Source organism: Sylvia atricapilla, chromosome 16 (genome assembly GCF_009819655.1).
Source record: "Sylvia atricapilla isolate bSylAtr1 chromosome 16, bSylAtr1.pri, whole genome shotgun sequence".
NCBI lineage: Eukaryota > Metazoa > Chordata > Aves > Passeriformes > Sylviidae > Sylvia > Sylvia atricapilla.
The window spans coordinates 11,291,649-11,319,559 of record NC_089155.1 but is presented as its reverse complement, the minus strand read 5'-3'; the positions used below and the strand labels follow the sequence as shown (position 1 = coordinate 11,319,559).

Here is a 27,911-nt window from a genome sequence, read left to right as displayed (position 1 = left end):
TATAGCTGAAGTTTAAAATACTCATGGAGTTTGTATAAAAACAGATGTGAATTTTCAAACTAAACTAACAAACTGTTTTCCTAAGAGGAAAGAGGTTGAAGCTCTGTGTCTTCCTCTGCTTCTGAGGAATCAGAAAGGGAGTGATGGTCCTCTGACAGCTAATGTACTGAGTTTCAGGTTTCCTGCTGATCTGTTTTTGTTCTCTTCTTCTGAATAATTTTTTCATAGTCTACACTTCTAGGAAATTCTATCTACATGTGCTTTGCTGATAAGGCTCATCTGTTTATTTTAAAAAAATAAATGTTTTTTCCTTGCAGATCTGATATTTTATTAGTCTTATGTGTTGAAGTTATTGTCCCAGATATTGTATTTACTTGGGCCTTTAGCCTGAAATCTGCATTTGTTCTCAATCCATCCATAGGAGCCCCAATCTCTAATAGGCTCTGAAATTACCAATGTGTTGGGTTTTTTCTTCTCTCCTTTCCTAAGGCAGCTGATGTGGAATAGCCTGGCCTATAATTTTCCTGGTTTAGTCAATCTTTTCTAAACCATCTGACCTTCAGTTTTCCAACTGTAAACACGCCTTGACCAGGAAAAATCAGAACAGAGGAAAGTAGCAACCACTTCTTATGCATATGGAGTGGATCAAACAATCACATCCTTCTCTTTTGGCCCTTTAAATTGATGCTACAAATCAAACATTAAAATAAAATAAAAATAAAATAGCTCCATGTCATTTTCAGGGAGGCCAAGTGCTCCTAGAGTATGTCCTTTAGCTCCAAAAAACACATAATGAAAAATTTATCATAGTATCATGGTGTGGAGTCATGGTCACTGTTAAGAAGGCAAGAGGAACTAAATAAAAGAGCAAATAAAGGTTTTCACTGAAAACTGGCAAATAAGTCTGAACTTTATTAGAAAACCTCAGGCTCAGAGGAGATTTTTCTTCACAGAAATAAAACATGCCCCTTTAATTAAAGCTTAACATGTTCCTGCCAAGGCACCGTGGTGAGACACAGGCTGGGAGCACAATGGAGGCTCCCAGCTCCTGGTGTGGCATCGCCTTGAGTGGTGATGGGCTGGGAAGATGCAGTTCTTCACAAACAGTTTGAACTGTGACCCAACCCCCTCATGAATGACAGACTCAGACATTCTGAAATCACAGGAACTGTTTGTCTGAAAAAAAAAACCCACCCATAAAAATCTCTCCAGAACATCAGGAAAACAACTTTTAGTTTTTGGCAAAACGGACGAGACGTCCCAGTGGCCCAGTGCCACTGTGCCAGAACTCTGCAGAGTGAGGGTAGAAGAAATGCATAAATTAACTCAGCGTTCAACCCTTCCCCTCAAACCCATGAAAAATGGCTTCTGTAGTAAATAATTATGGAGGATTTACCACATATGAGAAGAGCACTGAGTTTAAACAGTGTCATGCCCTTTATCCCACTGCGAACTGCAGTATCTGGACATTTGGCACAGCTGCTGTCCTCGTGTACTCTCACAGTTTGGTAACAGGAACCACAATCTCAATACCCCTGAGAATTGTAAATTTGTTACATTATTTGTGTTGCTGCCTCATAACTTCTCCTCCTTGATCTTGCTTTCTCTAGTTATTTTACTGGCAGTAAAACTCAGTAGATTAATAATGCTATTAATACTTTACTTTCTCTGCCAGATCTTCTTGGGTGGCCAGTTTCCAGCTGTATAACAATCTTTGCTTGCTCACATCTCCTTGTTCTCAATGCCACCCTTTTAATCTTTTTTTTAAAATTGTATTCTGCAATTTTTTTTAAGGCCTCAGTGCATTTTCAGAACTGAAGATAGAAACTATTTGAAAGCAGTGGTTACAATTCATTAATAACTCATGCATCTTTGCTCAGAGTAACTAAAAGCAAATAATGACACCCTAGCTGGTCAGACATCTATGAGATTTAGTGGAAAAGCTGTTAATCATTATTTAATTCATATTTTATGCTATTTAACCGGAGCCTATAATAATCCTCATTGCTTTTTGAAGCTTTTTGCACCCTGTAGTCAGTGACTTTCTGCCCATCACTGTTCTGCCCAGTGATGGACATATAAGATCCTTGCCTGCAGATTCTGACTCATCACAAAGTGAATGCAAGTCCTGTGTCCTCTTCAGCTATTTGTCATTATAGAGTCACTACCAGTCTGACTTTAACTCATACACACATTAGGTTAAACTTTGCTGGCAAAATTGCAAGTATCAAAAGCAGAAACTCTGACTCCTACTCCCCTATTCTTTGCCTGAGAAAAGATAAAACAGTAAAAGGAAAAATGTCAAAACAATAATAAATTACTCTCGAGCCAGGGATAATAAATTACATTATGGCCTTTCTAATGTGTGAAATGCTGTTACTCAAAACTGTAAAGGCATGGAAACAATTGCACTTCAGAGTGGGAGAAGTATGATCCCAGCTCTTTTGTTCCAGTTCAAACACCACACACAACCCTTGCTAACAGCTGTGGTGCATTGTGCCTCCTTAGGTCAGCAAGGTATGTCCAGAGAACAGCTTGAAGCATCATTGTTTCTTTAGAAGTGAGAGTCAATAAAAATACTGACAAAGGAATGCAGCCATGCTCTACAAGTTGTACAGATTCCAGTCCTTCTTCATTCCCTCCCTCATCAAGTCCTTCAAAGAATGAAACAGCTTTTTGAACTTGCCTTTTTTTTTTTTTCTAATTCGCCTCAATTTTCTTTTCGATGCTTGCCACAATATATTTTCTAAAATATATAAAAAGTAACACTGTAATAAGAAGTTATCCCAGACTCTTGCTTTTCTCCAAACCTCTAACAACACAACCATGGCTAGACAATGTTTGCAGTTGAAGAATTTTCAGCAGGGAAATAGCAGAGTACCTGGGAAGCTCAAATGACAGGCAACCACTCTAAACAGCCTGGTGCCTGCTTGACTCTTTGCTTTAAAGAAGCACTCAGAGGCAAAACACAGAAGCAAAATCCCAGCCATGCTGCTGGAGGGATAAACTTCACCCTTGGCCAGAGATTAACATCTCGATTTTCTTCCTTTACCCTGTTTCTTTACTCCTTTTCTCTACATCCCCTACTAGTGTCCTATTGTACCTTTTTACTTTTTGTTTATTCTTCCTCCTGTTTGCTTCTGCTGTCTTTATAATAAAAAAGATACTTCTGTGAAAAGTGACTTATTTGACATTCTTTTCCCCCATCCTTTGTCTATTGTTTTTCCTCATTATCTTTCCCATTTCCCCACAAAACTCTGCTACCTTCCCTGTTTTGGCTGATGCCCTAGTATTCCTCCCTAGGAGTTCAGGGAAGAACATTCTTTTGGCACCCACTCTTTCCTTACAATCTGATTTACTGAAACTTGCTTTACCAACCCTGATAAGGGAGGGTGAAATGCAGTTGTGGAAACGTGAGAAAGTTCCATCAGCTGCATTCAGAACTTCCATGCAGGTTGTGTGGTACAGTTACTCTCCCTCTACCTCTCTTCCTACCCTGATGTTTCAGCCACACAGAAGGTAACTCATGTGCTCAAATGTTCAAAATGTACCGAAATCCTGCCATGCCTGAAGTTCTGCACTGCTGTTATTCTCAGGCTTGTGCTCTTAAGTTGAATGTGAGGTCAAGACCCTCCACAATAAGTACAACCATGTCAATGAGAACAGATAAATAGATTCAGAATTCCCATGTTACATTAGGTTTATGCTCATCTCGTAACTCCCTGTGTTTACTTTGCAGCCCTCTGCCTCTTCTGGAAAGGGCTGTTCCTTTTGAACCATCAAGGAAGATGCTGTCAACCCTTGTTCTTCCAACAAACCAGACTAAACACCACATTGCCACAGACATGAATTTCATAACTGGGGCTGCTTTGGATATCTGTGCCATCTGGTATTTACCAACAGCCCCTCAAGCTGAAACCAGCTTGGTAACCTGGATGTGCCTGGCAATTACCTCTTTGCCATGAGACATGCTGGGTCTGTAATGCAGCCCTCGGTGGAAATTTAGGATGCACAAACCCAGCTGCACATCCTGAGCACTGCAGGAAGGGCTGGAACACCGCACAGACACCTTGACAATGCATGAGATCCCTAAACTTCCCTTGGTCAAACCTGCAGCAGCCCTGGGCCACACAACCTGCACACGAGGTCTGCAGGTGTTAGCCCAGACACACTGCAGCCCCCTGAGCCCCCAGACAGCTCTCCAGGGGCTGGGATGATTTAACCTGCTCAGCCTCTGCACCAAGCTGGAATAGTCCCAGAGGGCTGACAGATCACTCACAACACTGATGCCCAGCTTGGCCTTGTCTTTGTGTTCAGACATTTGTGCCACTTCATCCCAACAAATCTGGATGACTGTAATATCATGCCATTGCAAAATGTAATTTATTCACAAAAATAGGTTCAGGAACTAAAGGTTCAGGTTCAATCAAAGCTTATCAACAAAGCAAGCTGCTCTCAGAGGGCTAGGTGTGAGCAGCACTTGCAGTTTGTCATGTCACACTGTTTAAATAATACAAGTTCATTTTTCATTTTATTTTCCCTTTACTAGTTCGTACAGGCAGACACTTGTTTATTTCTCTCTGAAAGTCTTTTCTTAGTGAGAGATAAGTTACTTGGGGAGAGGAAAGGTTATATATTCAAACATGGTGTCAAGGTTGTTGCTAAACTGATGAGTCTCAGCTGTGGATCCTCCCAAAAAAGAAATGGTCAGACCTATATTTGTCTTTAAAATTGGATTTACCAAGAAGTTGTAATAAGGAGTCATTAACTTCATTAGTAGCTGGTAACTGCTGCAGATTTTTTCTTTATACTACAAGGCAGCAGAAGAAACATTAATCTCTTACAAATATTGTTAAGTAAAAATTTGAAGAGGAGGTTTTTTTACAGAATGAACGTGGTTATGACCAGCCTGTTTGGTTTTTTTATAGGTGAATAAATTATTATCACACAGTATTCTGACTGCTGTACATTAACATCCTGGTCCAGCAGGGCACATCATATATAATAAATCAGTGTTTTGCCATCAATGTGCACATTTTTTCCACTATGTATGACATTTAGCTTTGCTCCAGACTGCCCTTATTATGTAACAAGACTGGCTGTTACAGAACACCTGCCTCACCTATGGATTTGTAAATAGTTATTCCTGTCTACCAGGGCTCCAGCACGGGGTATTTTTAATACTTGCAGTCACCTGCAGGTCACATCACAGAGCCACAGCAAGAGAAAAGCCCCAAAAGTGCTTAACCAGGCAAAAAGGAATCCTCAGAACCCAGAGAGGCCAAGCTTTTCTGCAAAATTCGTGCTCTTAATTAAAACCCAACAGATGTTGTAAAGCTCTTCACAGCCAGAAGGGCTATGAAACACATGATTTGCAGCACAAGCTTTAGGCTTTTATTCCACCCAAGCTGCTGCCTCTCTACTCAAAGAGAGCTGTAAAAAGTGCCCCAGTACCCCCCCACTGCTGTTCCATCAGCTCCCAGGGCACAGCAGTGGCACTGGCCAACACTCACCTCTCCAGCAGCCCAGGGCACCTCTCCCTGCAGGCTCTGCTCCAGGCAGGACAGTAGATTCAGGGCTTGTGGTCCATTGGTTTTCCAACAAATGCAAAAAAGCCTCTTCAAAGGCAGCCAGGCAGGCTGCAGCTCCAAGGACAGGAGCTCCCAAGGAGGAGCTCTCAGAGAAGCACTTTTTGTATAATAACCTGAGGCTCAGCCATAGCTTTGGGGACATCCCCAGGCTCAAGTCCCCTTCCTCCAGCTTCTCTTTACACCTCCCTCTCCTCCCAGGACTCCAGACTCCCCCAGCCACTGACACTACAAATGATTGACCACAAGTTTCCTACCAGTCTGCTGAGGAAGGAAAACCAGGCCAGACCCAAACCCTTATTCGTGCACACCACTCCCTCCCTCTCCACATCACCCTCCAGACTGGCTTCTGCCCAAAATGATTTGTTTTGGTGCTCGAGTTTTCTCCTCTGCCATTGCACCTCCAGAAACAAGCTGTCCCTCCCAAGTCCTTGCTCATTTTTTAAATGTGTGAAGTCCTTTTGGCAAGACAACCACTTCAGCTTTTTACCTCCAGCTTCTTATATGCTGGCAGCTCCTTGTCCATTCTTTACAAACACAAGAAGTGTTCAGATTGATCACATTTTGATATGGAATTCTCTTTGTTCAGTAACATGCCCAAACATGAATAAATGTGAAGGAAAAGAACTGTTTCACGTAATAATTACAGAAAATTCTCTTCCTGTTAAATCCTGTTATTTTCACAAAGACAGAGATTGTTTGGATCAAGGAAGGGAGGTCAGGTTCAGATCCTGGGGAGAGTGGTGTGTAGTGATAATAACACTTAAGATTTTTGCAGCACTGCTTATCCAGAGATCTGAGCCCTGTCTCCAGTACATTACAACAGCAGGATATGTTATCTTATGCAAACTCCTTCCTAAATTTCACAATAGCTGTAACAAGCAGGAATCATTAAATTAGTGTGGCTGAAAAACAGCCACAGAGATCCTTCTTTACTTTGCTTTTATTTAAATAAAGTGAAACACAATCAAAGCTGAGGCATTAGTGCTCTTCACTGTTTACTGATTATCCACATTACTCTTAATTGTATATAAATACTAAAAGTAATAAAAAAATGGGAAAACAGAAAGGAGTATCCAAACTCTCCTCCTTTAAGCAAGTTACCCAGTTGCAACCCTTACAAATGGTCAGTTGCCCTTTTACTACATCTGGTTCAAAGGCCACTAAAAATGGGATTCTTTGCACTGACATCAAAGGGCTCTGGATGGGGCTGTCTGAAACACGAGGGGAGACAAGATTAACTTCAGCTTTCTGCCTACACAACTCCAGCAAAAAGTAACAAATAATAATCAGAAGATAAGGTTTTCTTGAGAACCTACTGATTTCAGCACATTTTTCCAATGTCAGCTACCACTATGAAGTTGCTTGCTTTGTGAGAGTGATGCAGAGTGTGCTACTAAACACACTCTGTTTTAGTGTTTGCAGCTTAGTATGACCTTTTCTTTCAATAGCACTAAAGAACACGGTGACTAAGAAGGAAGCAAAAGGGTGGGAAAAGAGACCTGAATGGTTTATAAAGCACTAGATTGGTTGCCTTTATTTAGTACCATATCTGTATTGATCAGGATTTCCTCCTGGCCTGCTATGAAGCTGTAAGGACAGGCATCAGTGCCAAAACTCCTGAACTGCTGCTGAAACTTTACCCTACCTTTAAACTACAGGCTTTATTACTCGTGTAAATACATCCTAGGAACTCAGCTTTTAAAGTGGTTTCTCTCAGAAACCAACTTTATTTAAACACATCTGGAACTTCTTTGTAACTCACAACTGCTTAGTGTAGTCACCTGTATGATGAAGGTTAAATGCTGTGGAATTCCTGCTGGGGGCTCTGATTGCCCCACAACCACAGGAGTGGATGGATAAAGCAGGGATACAAGGGGCAGAGGAGTCCTAAACAAACCCAAGATTATGTTCCTAATTGAAATGGCAGCCCAGGGTTTTCGCATATAAAATCTGGAATCTGAGCTTACTTTCCTTAACATCATCTGTTTCAGCTGCTCCACATTCCAGGACTCCTTCAGCCTTGACCTCATCCCTGAGATTATTCTCCCTCCAGTCAATTAGAAGTTCTCAAATATACAATATTTATACCCAGCAATGAGGCAGATCTGCTGATTGTCTTTCTCCAGCTGCCTGGGTGGCCCTAAGAATGAGGAAGTGTCCCAGGACTGGGGAATTCCCATTGTCTGTGGAGAGAAGAGCTGGCGCTCACAGCACTGCCAGGCTGGGCTGCACACGGGCAGGAAGGGATGTGCTGGAATTGGGAAGATTGGAGATAGAAAGAAAAGTGTTAACTCCACACGTTTTGTCCATGGCTCTCAAGATTTATGCAAAGTACCCATCCACCCCCAAAGATCCTGAAACTGGAAAAGAAAAGGGAATCTGTGAAGTTAAAACAACTTTAAAGGAAAAGCTGAAAAATTCTATGAATTAGGTCTGTTGGCTTCCAATCTCTACCTGCTACCTTCAAGCCCACTACTTTTTTTTTTTTTTTTTTTTTTTTTTTTTTTTTTTTTAACCAAATGAAAACATAATCATTAAACAGATTTACAAAACTATTTTGGATCATATATGAATATCGCTGACAATGGTATCCAGGCATCTTTTATCTCTTATCCCAAATCAAAACAGACCCTAGATTTAAAAAATTTATTTGTTGCTATTTCCTTAACCAGCTTTCTTGTTTTGAGAGTGTTGTATTTATGAAACAAAAAGTTCTCAAGTCATTAGGTAATATATGACCCAAACAACTTGATAACCCATGTAAATGAGAATCAGGCCTAGAGTATTAATTCCTTTGATGAGAATATCTTTCTTCCTGTAGTCTATGTCTTATCTTCTTCTAAAGCTTACATGAGGTCATTTGGCCAAACCCTTGCCCTTAATTTCTGAACCCTGGTAGCTGATTTAAGAATATATTTTATTACTCCTTTTGTTTGCACAGTACTGGGCGCTGATATGGTCTCCCCTGGATCTTCAGTGATTAAACAGCACACGGAAGAAAAAGCAGAGAAATGTAGAAGACATCTATAAACTTTTGTGTAGAAAACAGAACAATACTTTTCAGGAAAATGTTCTTAAATCATTCAGACACAACATAACTTTCTTTTGTTTTGACATATCTATATGTATGATACAGTTATAGATTTCTCATTTTTATGATAAATTTTCATCATTATTATAAAAATGAATAACAGTTGCGATAAGGAAAATGAAATCCATGAATCCGAATTTAGATTCATGCCATTGCTACTTATAATACCTGCAACATGTAACAAGTATTTCCTACTCACTCCGTGTTCTGTTAAACAGTAACTGCACAATAAATCTTTTTCTTTCCCTGATAAGTAAGAACACAATCATAAGTATTTGTCAAAATCAATCCTGTATCCAACAGCAGGAGAGCATGATATCTGGAACTTCCTGATCTGGAGCAATTAATTTTTTCTAGATATATAAGAAATGGAAATAACTTCAAACTAATTCCTTTTTTCAGAGATGTTTTGTCACAATATTTTTCAAAACAGAGCACTCATAGAACTGTGAGGCTAAACTGTAACTCTGCTGATGCTTGGGGAGCATGACTTGAACACACACAGACCCCCAGCCCAGCAAAACAAGGGACACAAACATTCAGGTCATTGCTGTTCTTCATCAAGGTGAGCAAGCACTTCTTTCCCAGCTCAAGAATTAACTTCAATATACTGTTGAATTTAGTAACTTACAGGAGTTCTACTCCTCCCTCTATTAATTACAAGAACATCTTGTCATTTGCACAGAAGTGTGAAATAAAAGCCATTTAAATTTCCACTTAGAGCTGTGGGCTCACTTAGTCTATCGCCCTGCCTGGTGACCATCGTGCTTTTGTGACCAGCTGTGAATATGGCCCACTGCAAAACTCTCAATCTTCGGGCACTGACAAAAGGCAAGGCTTGACAAGCTGACAAAACATGACATCCTAATGAGGTTTCTTTGCAAGTGTTACTGGATAGTCCACTCCAGAAGCTGGAGTTGGGGGCAGGGCTGGAGAAGAATGTGAGGTGGTAGGGAACAGATCCTCACTTGGATAACTCCTGGGTGATCCTCCAACCTGTTTTCTACTCCCAGATTTTAAGTGAACACGTTAAATTGGCATGATACTTGAAAGGAATTTTGGCTACAGCTCTTACTGTTAGTACTGAAACATTCTGAAATGAAACATTGCATTTTGATTTTAAAAGTCCACAATTAAGTTTGCAACCTTATGTGCTCTCTCTAACATGTATTTCCCATAACAGGATATACTGCACATACTACTGTAAGAAAAGATATAGCCAATTACTTTAAACCCTTATCTATTATCAATTAATGGCTGATATGATAGAAAATGGGGCCACAGGCTGAAGTGTTCCTCTAGGCCCAGCTATCAGGTAAATATGAAAGTTGTGTTACGCATTGCGCTCCAGGTGAGTTTGCCTGCAAAGAGGTGCTCATAGGTAAGTAGGGAAAAGAAAGAATAAATAAATTTGTGACTTAATTTCACCCTTGGAAATCAGCGGCAGAATCTTTGAGGGGAAAAAAAAAATCAACCCCAAACAGCTCTCAAATCTATAGCCCAACTTTGACTCAAAAAGCTGGGCATTTTTGTTATTGTTATCACACAAACGACTCCTGGAACCAGACACGGAGCAACAGGAGCCGGTCATTTAAACACGGTGAACTGAGAGCAGCACGGAGCAGGGCAGGCTGTGCCTCCCCTGCGTTCCCGGGAGGATGTGCCGCTCCATCCCCGCGTTTACCTGCCGGGGGCAGCGGGGGCGGTGCGGGGCCGTGCCCGCCCCCGGCCCGCGCCCCGGGGGAGGCCGGCAGCTGTCGGCGGGTGGGAGGCGTCTGCAGCTGGAAAACAGCAGCTCCGGTTGCTGATCGGATTTTGGGGGTGGGGTGGGAGGTGTGTGTGGGAAAAGCCAAGCGATGGATCTTCCCTTCTTTTGACAACACTCTCCCCCCCTTCAGGACTAAGTCTGCACTGGAGGAAAATAACTGCGAGGGAGAAGTGCTAATCACACCTCCGTGTGGGAGCTGACTCCCGGCAGCAGCGTGTGCCGCCAGCCCCAGGATATTCCCTGCCTCCAACCTGAAGAGATTCCTCCTGGAACGGTTCAGTCGCGCCTGCAGTTCACCTTTGCCTGCAGTTAACCGGCGTGCAATTTGGGTTTAATGGAGCTGGGTTTATTGTTCCTCTTTGGACTTACGATAACGTCGACTGCAGGTAACGTGATTTTCTTTCTTTCTTTGCCCACTTCCACACGCATGCACACAAAGAAAGGCGGGGTAGGGGTTTTTTGTTTTTGTTGTCTTTTTTTTTTTCTCTTCTTTTTTTCATTTTTTTTTTCCTACTTCCAAAGGCTGTAAGCAGCAGCCCGCTCCGGTGCGCTGTTAGGAGCCAGACGCCAAAGCCATCCTTTGGCCGTGCCTAGGTTTAAGGCCAAGGCAGCGGGCTGGCGCTGCAGCCCGGGATATGCACACACATAACGGGACTGCGCTCGGGGGGTGCCGCGGGCGGGGCCGTGCGGGGCTCGGGGTACCGGCAGCTGCCCAGAGCTGAGCCAGGCTGTTGCAGGGTCCGCGCTGCCCCGGCCCCGCTCCACGCTGCCGGCGGCCGGCCCGGGGCACCGAGAGCGCGACGAGAGCGGAGCGGCGGCGGCGGCGGGCGGCAGGGCCGGCAGGGCGGACGGCGGAGCGCTGCGGCACCGGGCCCGGCGCTGCACTTGCTACACCTACAAGGACAAGGAGTGCGTGTACTACTGCCACCTGGACATCATCTGGATCAACACCCCGGAGTGAGTGCGGGAAATGGCGGGCGGGGAGCCCCGGGGACCCCGCGGGGGGAGGCGGAGGCGGGGCCGGGGCCGGGGGGAGCCCAGCGCAGCCCCCGAGCCGCCGCTGTCCCGGCACCTGCCCGGCCCGAGCCCCGCGGCACGGAGCGCGCCGTGCCCGGCTGACAGCAGCGAAAAGCGCTCATTTCCCACGGGAAATCTGTGCCTAACGCCTCACCCTGCTGGGAGAGCCAGAATAGTGTGTGTGTGTGTAACTGTACTGGGTTTGATACAAATTAACGTGGAAAAACACCGAGACGTTAAGATAGTGTTTGAAAAACCTCAATACGCCAGATTTTTAAGATGTTACAAAAGAAAGGCTTTTACAACCGTGCTCTGCGGAAACACGAGTTTTTGTTTCAAGCCGTACTAAAAACAAATTTTGAAGCCGTTCCCCCTGGATTGAAGCTGTGAGCTCCGCACAGCGCGGTGGGGGTGGAGCACACGTGCAGAAAAGCTGCTCTGTCTGTCCTGACAGTGCTCAATGGGGAGAAAGCGTCCAGCAAGAGTGACACTTTGCCTACATCCTAAAGGTTAGAGGCCTCCTTTTCCTACGCCACTGTATACAGCCTGTCTTGCCGAGCAACCAAAACAGACTTCAGATCTGTAAAGATTCTCACAGGCTGATAGGTTCCTGTAGCAACCACAGCGATCAGATCGGTTACAAAAATAAGCAGGAGATCAGATGAAACTGAAAACAAATCACTTCAAAAATCAAAGTTCTTCAGACTGTGTGATGTGAACTTCTACACATATAACCAAGTCTTCCCGTGACTACAGTCTGGGAACATTGTAATGATTCAGACCTGCCTTTGAATCGATTGCGAAGCTTTTAATGAGATTAAGATAACAAAAGGAGTAGAAAAATAGAAAGTAGCAGTAAACTAGGTTAAGTCAAATGGGGGTTAGGGCACTTAATTTGTAAATTCACGTGTGTGTCCTGGCTAGAGGCCATGTCTGATGACGTCTTTTGAACTTCTACCAACCTGTAAGTATCATGTGTTCACACCAGTCATTCAATTCTTTGAGTTCCATACCTGCACTAATCCACCCCAGGATTACTTAGGGTTATTTTAGCCAAATATTTATGACTCAGTGAATTTAAGTCAGAGCTCACCAGTGAAAATGGGGGAATGACATTCCTTTTCCCCTACGCACTGAATAAATAGACTTCTGCTAATTTTAAACACACACTCCTTTTTTTTTTTTTTTCTTTCTTTTTTTCTTTTAGGAAATCCTGTTTTAAGTCTACAGGACTTACAATTTTCATTCCAGCACCAACATTATTTAGTGTGCATTCATTCAGTGATATGGAGAGTTTTCCTACATGAAAGTTTTGTGCCAATGTCACTAAAGAAAGAACAAAAAATTGGAAAATAAGGCATATAACATTTTCATGATGCCTGTAGAATTGGCAATGAAGTCTGCATAATAATCCAAATATTAAACAGTTGTGGTTCTCAGTCTTTGCTTTCTTAACTGAAGTCAGTTGTACATAAAATAGCAGCCAATCTCTCAGATCTGTAAAGTCTACCCCCACTGGGTGTAGGTTAACCTGAAATGATTTAATGTGAGGACTAGGAAATTCTCTTTTTATAATTTTTATGCTGTGTGATGGGACGTTTCTGTGCAAACCATGGAATGAGTACATTCAATCTCAATATTAATTATTCACACAGAATAATACATTTTTAGTTCCAAAGACATGAACTTGTATAACCTATCAACACTGTTGGAACTGGGTGAATTGGGGTGCTGGGAGCCCTCTGAGGTTAACAGAGAGTGGGTGGATGATGGTGAAATTATTCTGGAATTAGTCCAGCAGGGACCAAATTTCCTGCACTTTGTCTGAGCTGGGCAGCTTTGCTGTCCTGCTCCATGGACAGGTGACAGAGGTACAAAACTCTCACTGAAACAGTGAAGTTGTGAGTTTCAAAAATCCCAGGAGTCTTCCTAGGAATGCTCCCAGAGCAGAGGTAAACACTAAATTGAGTGTATTGGCTATTTTGAACCATTTCAGTGCAACAGGAGCAGGATTTAAGATTCCTAGTGCCATGAACAGCCACTAATTCTGCTCTGGTGGTTGATTTGGAATAATATCTCAGGAAGTCAAGAGGTTCTTCAGCATGTGAATGAGGGGAACCAGGCCTGGTTGTGCAATTTAATATCCTGAGCAAGTTACACTACTTCTTTGAAATGGAAGTAAGCACTGGATGTGTACAGACTGGCTGTTTGTGAAAGGGGCTTTTACGTTGCTCTTGTACGCGTGTTGTGGAAAGTTTTTATATTTACTAAAAATTTGGCTCCAATGCAACTTGGAGGATCATACACACAGTGAGAGGCCAGAAAGTTGGTTTCAAGTTTGGAGAAGTTTTTCCTGACATCTGTTGATTCTGGTATTTTTCTTGCTTATTTACTTTTTGCCCTCTACATCAAACCCTACAATTGCTTCTTATTTTTTTCTTGCTTTCTCCTCTGACTCATTTATTTCACTTTATCACTTCTTGTTCCCCCTCAAAAATTCCTCAGCACTTTCTTTTTTTCAGGCTACTCTTGCCTCTGCTTTAAAGACAAACTTTAATTCCTCCTCTGGTTTCTTCTGCTTTTCCCAACAGGAGCTGTTAAGCATTGTTGTTATATATTCAAAACAAATCTTGGTTATGGCCTCTCCTCCTTTTCTGGAAAAGCAGTTAAAGTTTTATTGAAGCTGTTGGAGGCAGAGTGACAATAGAAGGTCTATTTCTATCCTGCTGAGAAACCACTTAGATCAGCAGGGTGACAGTTGCAGAAAAGCCCAAAATTGCCGAATGTGGAGCTTCTGACTCCCTGCAGCTTTTGCCAATTAAATGAGAAATTATCTCTGCACACATGTTTGGAGTACTGCTTTATACTTGACTATGAGCCACTGCTGTTAGTCCTGACCACGAAGAGCATCAGTGTTGTTTTGATATAGTGAGTCTTTCATTCTGGGAACAGTGGGAAAGTGGAAGAGAAGATGACCTGAAGAAAGGCAGGTAAGTCAGAAGAGAATAATGCAATTATGTGGTGTAGGCAAACGTTGCATAACAAAGGTAATTAAAAGCTGGTAAACTGCTCTCACTGATAAGATTGATTAGCCAGGAATTAGTTTGCAATGTTTTTGGGTTTTTTTTCTTGGTCAAGTGATTAGTTATGCTTATCTTGATCTATAGCTACAGACACATTTTAAAGAATGAATTGTCTTTTAAACAGTACCCACTGATTTAATACAGACACAGCTTGATGCTTACTTTTGTAAGTTAAAGAAGAAAATATAGGGAAGAGAAGAAAACATAGGCAAGAAAATATAGGCACTTTTAGATCTGCACTTTTTCAGAGGGGTCCTATATTTCAATGTGAACTGAGGTTGTGCATCCAACAGCAATAATAAGAGATCATTAATAACAGTTCATTCAGTTAATAACAATAGTGTTGCTGCATGAAGCTTTATCAATGCTCAGAATGATGAGTGATAGATTAAAAGGTGACAACTCCTAAGGAAGTGTTACTATTCAATTCTAAAATAAAAGTGTAATGAGAATCTATGGCAATAATCTAGACATTTCCAAAGGAGGATTCCTCACTCAAACTAAGCAGGAAAAATAAGAACCTTTCTTTCGAAGGGCCTAAACCAAAGCAAAACTGTGGGTTTTTTTCTCCTAAATGACATATCATTTTGGTATTTGTTATTATGTTCAAAAGAGGAATGACTGAGTGAAATTCTGTAACCACACTGTAAAGAGCAGTTACACGATGATCTAAGAGTTCTGTCTGCCAACTACATGAACTTCTGAATCAGGAAAATTGGATAGACAAAAGGAGAGGCAGATTTTCATGTAACACTGTATTGCTGCTCTGATCCTCTGAACACTTAACACATGTTCTGTGTCCTCTGGGAGAGGGCAAGGACATGGATTTGTGTTTGTCTCTGCAGTGTTGGATACTCTGGCAGAGGATCTGGTGAGTGTCCCATGCTGTGTGAGCACATGGGGCACTGGAAGGATCTGATGTTTTGCCACTTAATTTGTTTCTGTGACTCTGTGCAACTCACATAATCCTTAGGAACAAGTTAGCTCCAGACAGTTTCCAACAGAAATGTGTTTTCCTGACCTCAGGTGACCACTGGCTGAGGTGAGAAAGGCTTTTCAGACACTTGTGGTCGTTGCTGTGAGTGATGATGAATGGGTTTGTCAGGAGCTAAACAGCCTGAGCTGATCCCACCTGCACCCAGCTCTCCAACAAATATGAGTTAATGATCCTTGCTCATTCCTGACTTAGGTTATTATCAGAAAGTCATCTCAGATGACTCACATGACAGATTGAAAACAATCTGTGGCCTACCATCACTTAACTCACTGTTTTACTCACACACAGATGATGTCTTGGGATGGTAATCCAAAAGATAAGAATTAATACAACCCAGTGGTTTTATTAATACAACTCCGCTCTAACTGCCATTCTGCTGGCCAACTTTTCCTTCACATCTTTTTGTTACCTGCATCCTTTTGGTGATTGAATTTTGTTGAACAGAAGCCCACATAACAAAATTTAAGATGCTTTTAAGCCTTATGGACATTAGGTGATGCTCTAAATTATTATAATTATCCAATTCTGGATAATTATATTCCTCATTAAATAAGTATAGGTGACATCCTGTATTTTACTGGAAATAAAAAGTACTCAGCTAAAGATCTCTTGTTCAGCATAACAATTAAGCAGGTGGTTATAAACTCTAGATCAGATTGAAAATCCTGCCAGCCAAAGGCATGATGATAAAACAGTGGCTGCCAGCCAGGAAGCTCAAATAAGGAAGCTGATGTGTCAGCTGAACAGTGCACATGGTTAACCATCAGAACCAAGTGCCAATACTGAAACGATGAATCTTTGTTGAGTTGATTTTATTTTTCTGAATGAAGCTCGCCCTGATTTTGCAATCTTTTCTATCCACATGTTCATACGGAATCTGTTTGTCTTGCAAAATCTTCCTGAGAAAGGAAGAATATTCAGATAGATTTACTGAACACAGTAACAGCTCCTGCTATAATTGCTCCATTTAATGTGGACAAACTGATTTGATTTTAGGCTTCTCTATTCAAAGAAATATTCTCACCTATTTAAAATGTGTACTGACCTCTCACTTTCAATGTCTCACTGTCTGAAGTGTGCATAGCTTGCATGCCCTCCTCAGTCTAAAAGTAGAATATCTCTGAGCTTACTGACAGTACTGGCAGGATCGATGTTTTACAGCAGTCTCAGAAAGACTTGAAATGATTTGGCTCTGCAGTTACAGTCCCATGTCCCTGCAGGAGCTGGCCCTGGGAAGATGAGGTCAGGGATGAGACATGCTGATAGCCAGGGCTTTGAAATTTCACTACTGCTGCTCCTGCTGGTCTAATTCTAAGAATAAACACTCTGGAGGGCTGTCAAACCACAGTCACTTTCACCAGTCTTACATTTTAACACCATGTGTTTATTTTCCCCCGGGTTTTTGTTTTATTTGTTTTTAAACCAGCGGTGGGTTTTGAACTGTACAGGCTGTAGAGAGAGGTAGGAACATGCATTATTAGTGTGTGCACTGCTGTGGTGGCTTCTGAAGCAGCAGTAAGTATTTTGAATTTTAGTTTGGAAAAAAATCTTAATTTGATTCCTTTTGTCCATATTTCCCAGCTGCTCTGCCTTTTGGGCTTTGTCTCAGTGGTTTTGTGCCACTGGTAAGTGGTAAGAACCACTTATTAATAATACTGCTGGTCAGAGGGAGAAGAGGAATAGTGGGTGTTTGGACCTGTCAGACAGAAGATGCTGCTCCAAATTTTACTTACTTCTTTAAATTAATGATCATATATCTTGTAACAGGACTGGGAGCAGATTGGGATTGGTATGAGGCACTGAAGGAGATGCTGAGAGAGGTATTTCTGTGACACACCAGCTCACTTTATTAGCTCAGGTGAGCTCTCCCCAGCCTCTCTGGGGATTTGTAGTGCTAATGGACAGCCCCAGGCTTGCTTCATATTGTTCACCTCAATAAATACACCCCAGATTTTCACTCCACAACTCAGATACTGTTCTGACCATATCTGAGAAACAAAAGCTGTAACATCCCTTTGACAGCTACAGGAGGAGGATGGAGAGTGACAAACAGCCTCCAGATTCTCTCAGTGCCTCACTTGGGTACCAAGAAGCCCCAGGGGGAGGAAAATCAAAGAACTCACGTGGTCAGTGAACCTGAATTATGAAGCAGATGTGTGCAATCCTTGGCTTATTACCTAAGTTAGCTGTAACTGATGAACTAAAACTAATTGGCATGCTCGCAAATTAGCAAGTATTAATTAAAGGATAAGATAGCAAGGTCGTGGAGGTGCATCCTTAATGGGAGCCTGTTCAGTATCTAGGAACGTTGATAAATTGAGGATGTGGAAAAGAAAGGTGTGGCTATAAAGGATAAAAGTTGTTTCATCTGAGAATAACTTTAAAAAGCTCCTCAGAAAAAGTGCAGCTTCTGAGAATGTGGACAGGATGACCAAAGCAACAAGTTAGGGATCCTTTGGAGATCCTGATATTTTACTCCTTAAATAAGGAGTAAGGATGGGTAATAAGGGAGGTACCTCTATTGTGAACTCCTAAAAGCCATGCCTGTTACAGGAAGAACTAGAGCCAACTTCCAGAGCAGCCAATGATCTCTTCATCTGTAAAGCTACACAGTGCTACTGCAGTGCCTTTAGATTAAAAGATACACAGAAATATCTGTTATTTCCCCCAAGCATCATCCTTCATTCTGGGGACGTTTTGTCTCACTTGGAGGATGGTAAATTTTGCTTCCTTTCTGTGTTCTTTGCTCTCAGTGGTCCTTACAGGGATCCCATACATTTTGGAATTGTTTGAAAACGCTGGAGACTGTTGGGAGCCTTGCTGGCCTGGGTGTGTGCCAGAAAATATATTGCTGAATCCTGAAATCACAGCATCTAAGATGATTGCTGCAACCCCCTCATCCCTTTGTTTTGGCTGAAACTCTCCAGTGCCCTGGAGGTATCTACTGTGTTTAAGTGGCTGGGAAAGTAGAAAATAATAGCAGCTCATAGATCAATTATAACATAGCATGAGAAACTCAGCCACATGTTATAAAAATTAAAATAAACCAATTGGATTTGCCTGCCTGAATTCTGAGAGTTCACTGTGAGTGGGGGACAGCGGGACTCAGGCAAATCTTGCTTCCCAATTTAACCTGAAGGTATTAATCCTTCAACAGGCAGTTTTCTTCTGTGGAAAATTTTCACTGTTTTAGAATGGCTGTTCAGTGAAAAAGTCACTTGGTACTAATTACTTGGTAATTCTTGTCTTTTTTTTTTTTTTTTTTCAAAAAACAAATGCCTATTTCTGTTAATTGAATGGCAAAACCTTGCTCTATGAGCTAGCTGGCTCTCAGGGGGAGAGCTTTTCTGATTGTGCTTTGTGGACACAAAGTACACAAATAATCTAGATTATTTCAGCCTCTGATATCCAATCTGACAAGAACACACTGTGCTTTGATTAGTTCTGTGCTGCTCTGTTATACACGAGATTATCTTCAGTTAATTATCTGTTGCAGTGACTAACCACAATTACAACACATGGAATAATTGCAAGTACTGGAGAGTTGTACTAGTTTTGTTGGGGTATTTTTGTTTTGTTTTGGGATTTTTTTGCATACAGAGTAAAGAACAAACAGCTTGTACTGAAGAAGCAACTATTTCCTTTAACTCAGACCTTCTCTTTGTCAGAAAACGTCTAAGAACTGAGCATGCAGACCTTTGTGCACCCATTGGCTGGCTCAAGTAATCATAGTGAACCTCCCAAAATAGTGTAATTCCTCAGAAATCACAGATTTGGATGTTGCCAATCAGACACCAGTTCAAAGTAGTACATTGGAAAGCTGATTCAGAAATATATAGGTTTGCTTATTTTCCATTTGGTAGAGAAGAAAGGCATAAAGGACTCAGAGCACACCTTAGCTGTAAATGCGCCTTAAACTCACGTTAGTTTACTTCAGGAGAACTTTATTCTCCTAAAGGAAGAAATGCTGCATACTGAGTTAAAGGTCAGGAATTCAAATTTTCTTGTGAAATGCAAACCTTAAAATAAAAAAGAATTAATTAAAAACCTGTGGATGCTGCAGAGAAATTTCCAAAAAATTAGTAAATGGCTTAGCCAATACTTTGGCCAGGGACTGGACCATAACCCCAAGGAACATAGTGGAAAGAACTGGTAGGTCTGGATCCTCCCAGTTCTGCCTCTGCCCTACTCCAGCTGATCCTCATCTGCACTGAAAAGTGCCCTGTGTATATTCAATTCATCAAGCTTTTTGTGATTATTGTTGAAAAGACTTAGGACTGCTTTGGAGGTATGTCAGGTTTGGGTTTGAACTTTTGCATTAGAAACCAAAACCAGGCATATTTGGATTATTGTTGTATTTCTGTCTCTGGCAAATCTGCACATTACCTTACAGAAAAAACTTCACTTGGACATTCTAGTTAAAAAAAACCTTTGAAACTTGAAACACCTGAAAATGTCATTGCATTGGCACGTTTCTGGTCCACTGAGAACGAAGTAGCCTTGAATACATTTTCTAAGCTATGAAGCAAAATTTACTTCATTAGAAAGATCACAAGCAGTATCTAAAATACCAATTTCCTCCTTTGCTTAAGGCTGTGATTCATGGCCCTTATCACTTGTAATTATAATTATATTCTCCACTCCTCCCTGCCTGCTGGAATTTACTGTCTCTTAGGAAAGGCAGCAGATTGGTAATGGGCCCCTTCCTCAATCACTGTAGTTCACACAGTGATGGATTAAGGTAAAATTGAAAGCTGATGACAATTCTGGTTGGTCCATTAATTTGCCAATTGCAGCAATTAAGAATAAAACTCATGCCCTTCTTTCTCTCTGGCTATTCAGGCAGAGCCTCTGACTCAGGGCAAGCTGTGACTCAGTCCCACAGAGCTTTTGGTTTAGAGAATTAGAGTAAAAAAGCCCAGTATCGTATTTTGAAAGAGTGAACTCTTGAACAAGGAACCACTTTAAATAATGAGAATAACATATTACAGTGTTTTATGTCTCATTAGCAAAATGTAGGATGACATCTGCAAAAGCTGCAAGAAGCTTCTTTATGCCCTGGCAAACTATCTGTCATTAAACAGGGCTCTCACATTTGTCTAAAACACACAAAATTCATCTTTCCATTTCAGTCTCAGAGCAGGAAGTTGAATAACAGGGCTTTACCAGACAGTTTTCGCAGAGGATTTGCCACTGTTAAAAATAAAAGAACTTTCCCCTGCTCCTGCCTCTGAATACCAATTCTTACTTTGTAAAATACATGAATGTGTAAAAAACTACAAGCATGGAGCAATTATTTATGTCAGAAGTTCCCTACATTAGCCATTCCACATTCATTATTGTAAAGCAGATGTCAGTATAGAAGCATTAATACTCCTAAATTATAAAATGGGACGTGCTCCTAATCCTAAAGACAACAAAAGGCTTTTTAAATGATGGTTTGAGAAGAGAGGCCAAAATCAAGTCCTAAAGTCTTTTAAGACAAATATGGGTATTCTTGATCTCTCCCTGTGTCCTGGCATAGGAGTAAAGTGGTGAAAATAAGGAACATTTTCTGCATGGAGGCAGACCAGGATCTGCTGGAGAAAACCCATCCCCTGGGCTCTGAACACAGAATTATTGCTTGTGATTTTCTCTCTCTCTCAGGATGATTTTATGATCAACCTGGCTCTGTCAGGTTCAGGCTGTGAAAGACAAGGTGCACTGTTACAAATGTACTACGAGTGCAGAGGCTTGAAGAAGCGATTTGCATCAACTGTACTGATGTTGCATCAAAAATTATTGCAGAGATTAGGAAAATAATGTTTCTGAACCTTTCAGCCCACCATGTGTGTGGGAAAATGGAAAATTTGCAGCTTTCCCATTAGCAGCCTAATGATGTTTTTATGAAAGCAAATGAAAGAAGCAGAGCTATGTGAAGGTAGTGGTTCCAGACTCATTATTCAAGCTTTGTTCTGTAACCTTTCTGTAACCTTTCTAGATTGACTCTGACTTCCTCTTCCCTGCCTTTTTTTTTTCTTTCTTTCTTTTTTTTTTCCACTCCTCTCCTCCTCTTTCTTGCTTTTGAACATGAGATTCTCTTCAGATTTTTAGTGTTTGTGGATTTGTGGCTTGCTTAGCCTACCCCTCAAGTCCTCAGGAACTTTAATGAGTCTCTAGAAGTTTCATGGGCAGTACAGCTGCTGTTGTCTGAGATTCTTTAAGAGCTTGGAGGAGAGTAATTTCTGACACCAATCCAAACTATCCAACTCTTTTTGGGGATGTTAGCAGGCAGTGATGAACCATGTCCTTTTCTGATAATAATATTGACTATAACCCATTAAAGAGCCAATCATGCAGGGAAATAAAGAGAGGTACCTCCTGTTTCTTGGTGTGCTGCAGCACAGAGCAGGATCTCTCACAGAAAGGTAGAACCATACAAGGAGGATTATCTGGGAGCTTCTTGCATTTGTAACTCCAGGGGTCATGTTCCAAACATGATGCAGTAAATGAATCCTGCTGGCAGTTTCCTCAGTTTCTCAGTGAGAAAATTAATAGCAAATCAGGCTCAGAGCCATGAACTATATGACAACTACACAACGTTACTGATCTGGTGAAATCAGCACAGCTCCTCTGTCATTTCAGATCAGCCAAGGCACTGAATGTAACAGATTTTGTGCATTGGGTGGGGAAACCAGCACAACACAGGAATAAGGAGTAAAATAATAACCTGGGGATGTATTTGCATCATCTCTTAGGTACTCCAAAATTTTCTTTGATAGTGTAGCTGCCATTTAGTCCTTCCAGTAGAGCTGACTGTCTGGTTATTTATAACTTGGTGAAAGCCTGAGTTGGTGGAGCAGAAGCTATGATCTGGTACAGGGAGAATTTGCATTAGCATAGGGTTTGATTTTTCTGCCACTATTTATTGCTTTCCATCAACAGATCTCTTCACTAAAATAGAAAAGAGATGGAACATAATTTTAATTGGTTCCTAAAATGCACAATACATGTGATTGTCACAACAGGAGGACTGTTCCATATGGACTGTCTAACTACAGAGGCAGCTTTAGAGGCAAAAGGTCTACAGGGCAGAGCCAAAGCACTTCCCAGCCCTCATCCCGATGTTCCTGTTCGGATGCTCGTGACAAGCAGTGTTGGCAGTTTTGCAGAAGAATGCAGGACAGAAGGAGGTGAGTCTCTTTCCCTACCACTGCAACCTGGTCCACATGACTGAGGCCATTTCATGGAGATAAATTAATCAAGTTGCATTTATCAAGTGGAACTGATTAAAGGATATTGATTTTAAATAAAACTGCCCTCTGCAGTTGTGGTGGGTGAACCCTGGCCAGCAGCCAAGCACTTACACTGATGCTTGTTCACTTCCCCCTCAGTGGGATGGGGGAGTGACAGGAAGAAAAAAAGCAAGCTAACTCCTGTGTCACATCAGAGTTTAATAAGTGAAGGAAAGTGGCCGAAGCCAGCCAGTACTGCTTGGGATTTTCATTTTTCTGTTTCTTTTTATGATGTGGTGCTTTTGAAACAGCAGATCTGTCCATTTAGGGGCATGCTGAACATGGCACTGTTCTAGAATGTTTTGTGTAGTCTAACAAAGAGCATGAAATTGTGATTTCATCTATGGGGACATTGATGAGAACACAGTGACAAGTTTAGGCCATCTCTATTCTACAGAAATCATGGCTCAGTGAAAAAGACAGAGAAGAAAGACCAATGCAGGGAAGAGAAACACAATTTCATTCAGTAGCACAGAGAGTCAGGAGGATTCTGAACAATCAGGTATGTTACAGATGCTTAATGTTAAAAAGAAATATCCATTTTATATAAATGTTCTTTGTACTTGCAGAACCCTTAATTCGTTCAACTGAATACTATTCCTCCTTCCTAAATAAGGACAGAATTTGGGCCATGAGTTGTTTGGTTTTCTTTTTTTCCTAATTTAATTTTTAAAATAAACATTACTGTACACAGAACTGCTACAACCTTTCTTGTGCTGATGTAACTGCTTCAAAAGTTGGATTATTTGACTGTAAGCCAATACATATTTTGGCCTTTTTTTTAGGACAGGAGCTGTTCCTGTCTGTCATGTTTCTCCTTGTTTAGCATTGCAGCAAATTAAGCTACATGTCGCTGTGCAGTGCTCCAGTAAAAGTTGAAGTGTTAAGGTAAAGAAACCAGAAAAGCTTTGTGGAAGAAGTTTCTGAAAGGAAAAGTAAATCTGCTTTTGATGTCAGATATAAGAGGTTACTGTGACCCAGCAGCCAGTTTCAAATATTGTCACTTCTAAAAAAGTCACACCAATACCCCAAATTTTTTGCTATGAAGGGAAGCACTTGGATTAGAAGTCCCCAAGCTAAAATTATTGCTGTGATTACTTGAGGAGAGCTAATTTGAGAACTGGGTAGAGCTCACTCTGTGTATACATAACCAAGAGGCCAACCACAATTATCTCAGGTAACAGGGACTTTAGTGTTGAATACTCAACAGTTTGGCTGTACTTGTTTCCTTTAAAGCTTTAACATTTATTTGCTGGAGCTCAGAAACAAGAACTTAAACTACAACTCTCCCTTGAGATGGACAAACTTGATGCTTCAGTGTGATGCCAGTGGAGAATTCAGCAGTAGGCAACACTTCCACATCAGCAGTGCCACTCTGAGGGCATGGGAACCTGTATGAAGAAGCTTTTCTCCCCTCGAGAGAGCCTCAGAAAAGGATAATCTTTATCATGTAACCTGGCAGGGAATGTATCACTATTGAGGAGAACTTCAAAGGCAGACCCAAACTTCAGCAATGCAAAGCTTCAGGAAACGTTTTTCTCTGTGATTTCAACAAGTACAATAGAAACTGTTCCACTCACTGCTTGCTCTGTGTCTGAAGACTCCATCCACAGCTCTGTGCAGGCAGCTGCAAGTGGAGAATGTGGAGAGTTAGAGGGAGATTGCCTCTACATGAGTTCTCATTAAGAATAAACAGATACAAAATATTTCTCTTGTTAATGTATGCAAGCCTGAATCATCATATTGTAACTTCGTGGCAGATGTTTAAATGACAGTATCTATGCAGAATAAATATGAATGGCTAATATAAATATTATAAACTATAGCAAGTTAAGAGTATACATTGAGTATTCAATAGATTACCTAATTTAGGCACAAATTATTCCTGCACTTGGAAGTTCCATTCAAACACACTTACAGTGATTATTTGGGGATGCACTGTAATTGGTGAACAGAGCCTCAGTGATTCATCCCAAAGAATTTTCCTACAGATGCAAGGGTAGGACTGTGGAACTTGATGCCATCAGAGTAATTTCTGTGCTGGCCATTTGCTGTCCCAGGCCCCTACAAGTCACACCCACAGCACATCCCCTGGGCTTTGCTACAAATCCCACCTTTATCTCTCCATTGAAACACCAGCACCAAATAACCCGGAAACTTGGCAATAAGGATTAAATCCAACCCTGGACATTTCTCAGTGTAAACGATTTCTTCAGAAATTATGGACTTCTTTTTGCAACAAGATGCAAGAGTCGGAAAAAGAGTAACTTTTGCAAATCCTGTTCTATATTATTTAAAAAGAGAGGAAGTCCCTTACTTGTGACATTACAAATATTTGGGGGGTTGACTGTCCTTCATGCAGACTTTCCCCTTTTCCTTTCCACACAGGTTAAACTATAACTCCATGTTGTTAAATTATATTTCATAAGAAGAAAGATGGAGACCAAAAGAAAAGTGAAAAGAAACCAGCAGTAAAAATGTCTATATAGGGCTTAAACCAGTGGTAATAGTTTTTGTTTGAAACAAGAAAGGGAGGTCTTTGCCAAAACATATGATATATTTTATATATATTTGGATATATTTCATAAATAAATTATTACAGTTATAAAATTAAATATATCTTTCAGTTATTGCATTTGTATCAGTTTCTTACTTGCTGTATAACTGATTTTGTACATTTATAGAAAATAGATTATTTATTGCATAAAACCACTTCACATACTATTTTCCCGTATTCTTTTTTTTTTTTTTAAACACATTGTATAGTTTTGGGGTCTTTAAAAAAGAATCAAAATTTTTAATGAAAAATGCTTAATGTTCCTAATGTTCCTTTATGACCAAAACCTGGAATTTTCTTCCCCTGCTGAATCCCTACACCCAGGTGACACAACTTACTGCCTTCAAGAGGTTGATGATTCTCCTGACAGTCTGGGAATTGAGTTGGAAAACAGGATAACAAATTCTGTGGTAATAATTGGGCAAAAATGTGACGTTTCAATTTTGTGTCCCTTTTGCTATAAATATAACCCTCATCTGTCCCCTAATCCTGGGACAAACAAGGCAATAGTTATTTGTCCTGAGAGTTCTTTTTGTGGACAATGTCCACGAGTTCAGCTCCTGTCCCAAACACATCCCAGTGCTGAACAAGCCTCCAGAGCCTCCTCAACTCAGCTTTTACATGAACTGCCCAGTCTGTGCTTGGCATTCTGTCTTCCCTCAAGTAAATTCAATTTAAGTGTTGCATTTGAAGATGGATTCACACCTTCCCTAGTCCCAAATGCTTTAATTTAATTTTAAGCAATTAAAAAAAAATCAAACTGGGTTTTTTTGTTCATCATGGAGGCAGATTTATCCCTTGGGTGGTGGGCTACAGGTGTTATTGTTGTGTTTTCTCCTTAGGAAAGAGAAATCAAAGAGAAATCCCATTTCTTTCTACATGAATTCCACATTCAGGTGGCTTGGTTTTGGGACTCTGGTGCCAATGTACCAGTTAATGTAAAAATCAGTCCATTGTGAATACAGCAAAAGAACGAAAAATAAATAATGTTGTATCGAGCTCAGGAGAGGGAAAAGTTAACTGTAGATATTTCCAAATAAACCTATAAACCACAGAATTACCTGTAAATTGTGCGTGCTGGATTCTGGCTTTGAACTATCATTGTTCCATCTGGGAACAGTTAACAACCATGAGACAGTTTTTACCTCATTTCATGCTTATAGAAAATGTCACCAGTAACATTCCTCATTGACTCAGTTGACCCAATTTTTAATTTGTACTAGAATGTGTTAAGTGAATTTGAAGTACAACTCTTTAAAAGTTAAACTTAGAAATAAACTCATATACAAGTAATATATGGTATTAATAAAGAAACTACTCCTAAAATCTGATAAAGCATTAAAGGATTATTTGCCTATGTTAGAATTAAAGGCTCTTTCATCTTTCAACATGTAAGGTTAGCATAGTTAGGTGTCCTCAGAATCACTCTTGTTCTGGGATATTATTTTGAGGACATTTGTACTTTTACTTTTCTAACAACAAATTAGTTCCAGTTCTTACTCTATTCAATGTAAAACCATATATGTACAAATCTGCCATAATTCTGTCAGAGTTCCATAGCATTCATCTAATTCCCAGTACTAAAAGTTCAGTTTTTTGTTGTTAATAGCAATAAAAAAAAAAAAAAAAAAAAAAAAAAAAAAAAAAAAAAAAGCAAAGGAAACAATGTAGAAAGGAGCCTTGGAAGAATTTAATTTTTTATCTTCACTAGAGAGGGAAGAGAAGAGATGTGAGTGCAGCCCCTATGCGAAGGGCTGTGGGGGAGAAGAGAGCCCTCTTTTGTTCTCTGTGATCCCAGAAGGAATTACCAGGAGCTCAGGGCTCACAGCAAAGCCCTTCAGGTAAACTCATCAGCAGGAGAGGGGAAGTGCCATGGAACAACGGCTCCATCACCCCCTGCACCTCCCCTCCTCGCTGTGCCTTGGAGGGGGCTGGCAGTGAGAGCCTGGGAGGGCAAAGCTGGAAGGGGCTGTGTCCTCCTCCATCACTGAGGGACTGTTCCCAATCCCAAAGCAGAGCTCATCCCATTCCCTGTCCTTTACAATAAACGGCTCCCTGTTGCTGTGCCTGCTTTTGGGGACACCGTTCTGTTGATTCTCCCTACATCCAGAATTCTTGCAATGCCTGGAAGCCAAGTTCATCCACAGATCCTTCTCCTTTATGTCATCCCCACATGAATCCCCCACTGGCACCATCCAGCATCTTTCACACGCTCTCAGATGCTGTTTTTAGGAGCTGGCTGTCAGAACAGCCAGACAAAAATAACGCTGCTGTGACAGATTGCTGAGGACAACCATGACAATTTGATTTAAGACAACAAAATCGTGTCTTGACAAAATTGGAGGCTGACTTAAGACTGAGTAATGTAACTAAAAGTTATCATTAGAAAAGGAACAAATTCTGTCCATATGAACATTAAATCTTTCAATCCACAGCTTGAAATCTATTGGAAGAGTAATCAAGGAAAATTGCAAACAGATGACTCTGGAAACAATGTTTGTTTTCACTGCTAGAATTTTACAATGCATAATAT

General features: G+C 41.0%; 1 protein-coding gene across 2 annotated transcripts; it reads left to right on the top strand.

Annotated features, from left to right (window-relative positions):
* Window positions 1-10,495: 10,495 nt before the first annotated feature.
* EDN3 (endothelin 3) lies at window positions 10,496-26,365 on the top strand. Of its 2 annotated transcripts, XM_066330907.1 has the most exons (5): window positions 10,496-10,836; window positions 11,188-11,407; window positions 22,555-22,719; window positions 23,219-23,323; window positions 24,058-24,146. In XM_066330907.1, the coding sequence occupies exons 1-4, from the start codon at window positions 10,785-10,787 to the stop codon at window positions 23,289-23,291; spliced, it is 510 nt and encodes a 169-aa protein (XP_066187004.1). In that variant the 5' UTR covers window positions 10,496-10,784; the 3' UTR covers window positions 23,292-23,323; window positions 24,058-24,146. The 2 variants fall into 2 exon arrangements, with proteins under 2 accessions (XP_066187004.1, XP_066187005.1); XM_066330908.1 differs by lacking the exon at window positions 23,219-23,323 and having other exon boundaries at window positions 24,058-26,365.
* Window positions 26,366-27,911: the final 1,546 nt, after the last annotated feature.

What these genes read in the sequence shown, in the direction of transcription:
- EDN3 (XM_066330908.1), top strand. Translation starts at nt 10,785, where the DNA reads ATGGAGCTGGGTTTATTGTTCCTCTTTGGACTTACGATAACGTCGACT. An exon ending in ATCTGGATCAACACCCCGGA is followed by an intron (nt 11,408 to 22,554) that starts GTGAGTGCGGGA and finishes TTGTCACAACAG; the next exon opens with GAGGACTGTTCCATATGGAC. An exon ending in AGAATGCAGGACAGAAGGAG is followed by an intron (nt 22,720 to 24,057) that starts GTGAGTCTCTTT and finishes TTTCCTTTAAAG; the next exon opens with CTTTAACATTTATTTGCTGG.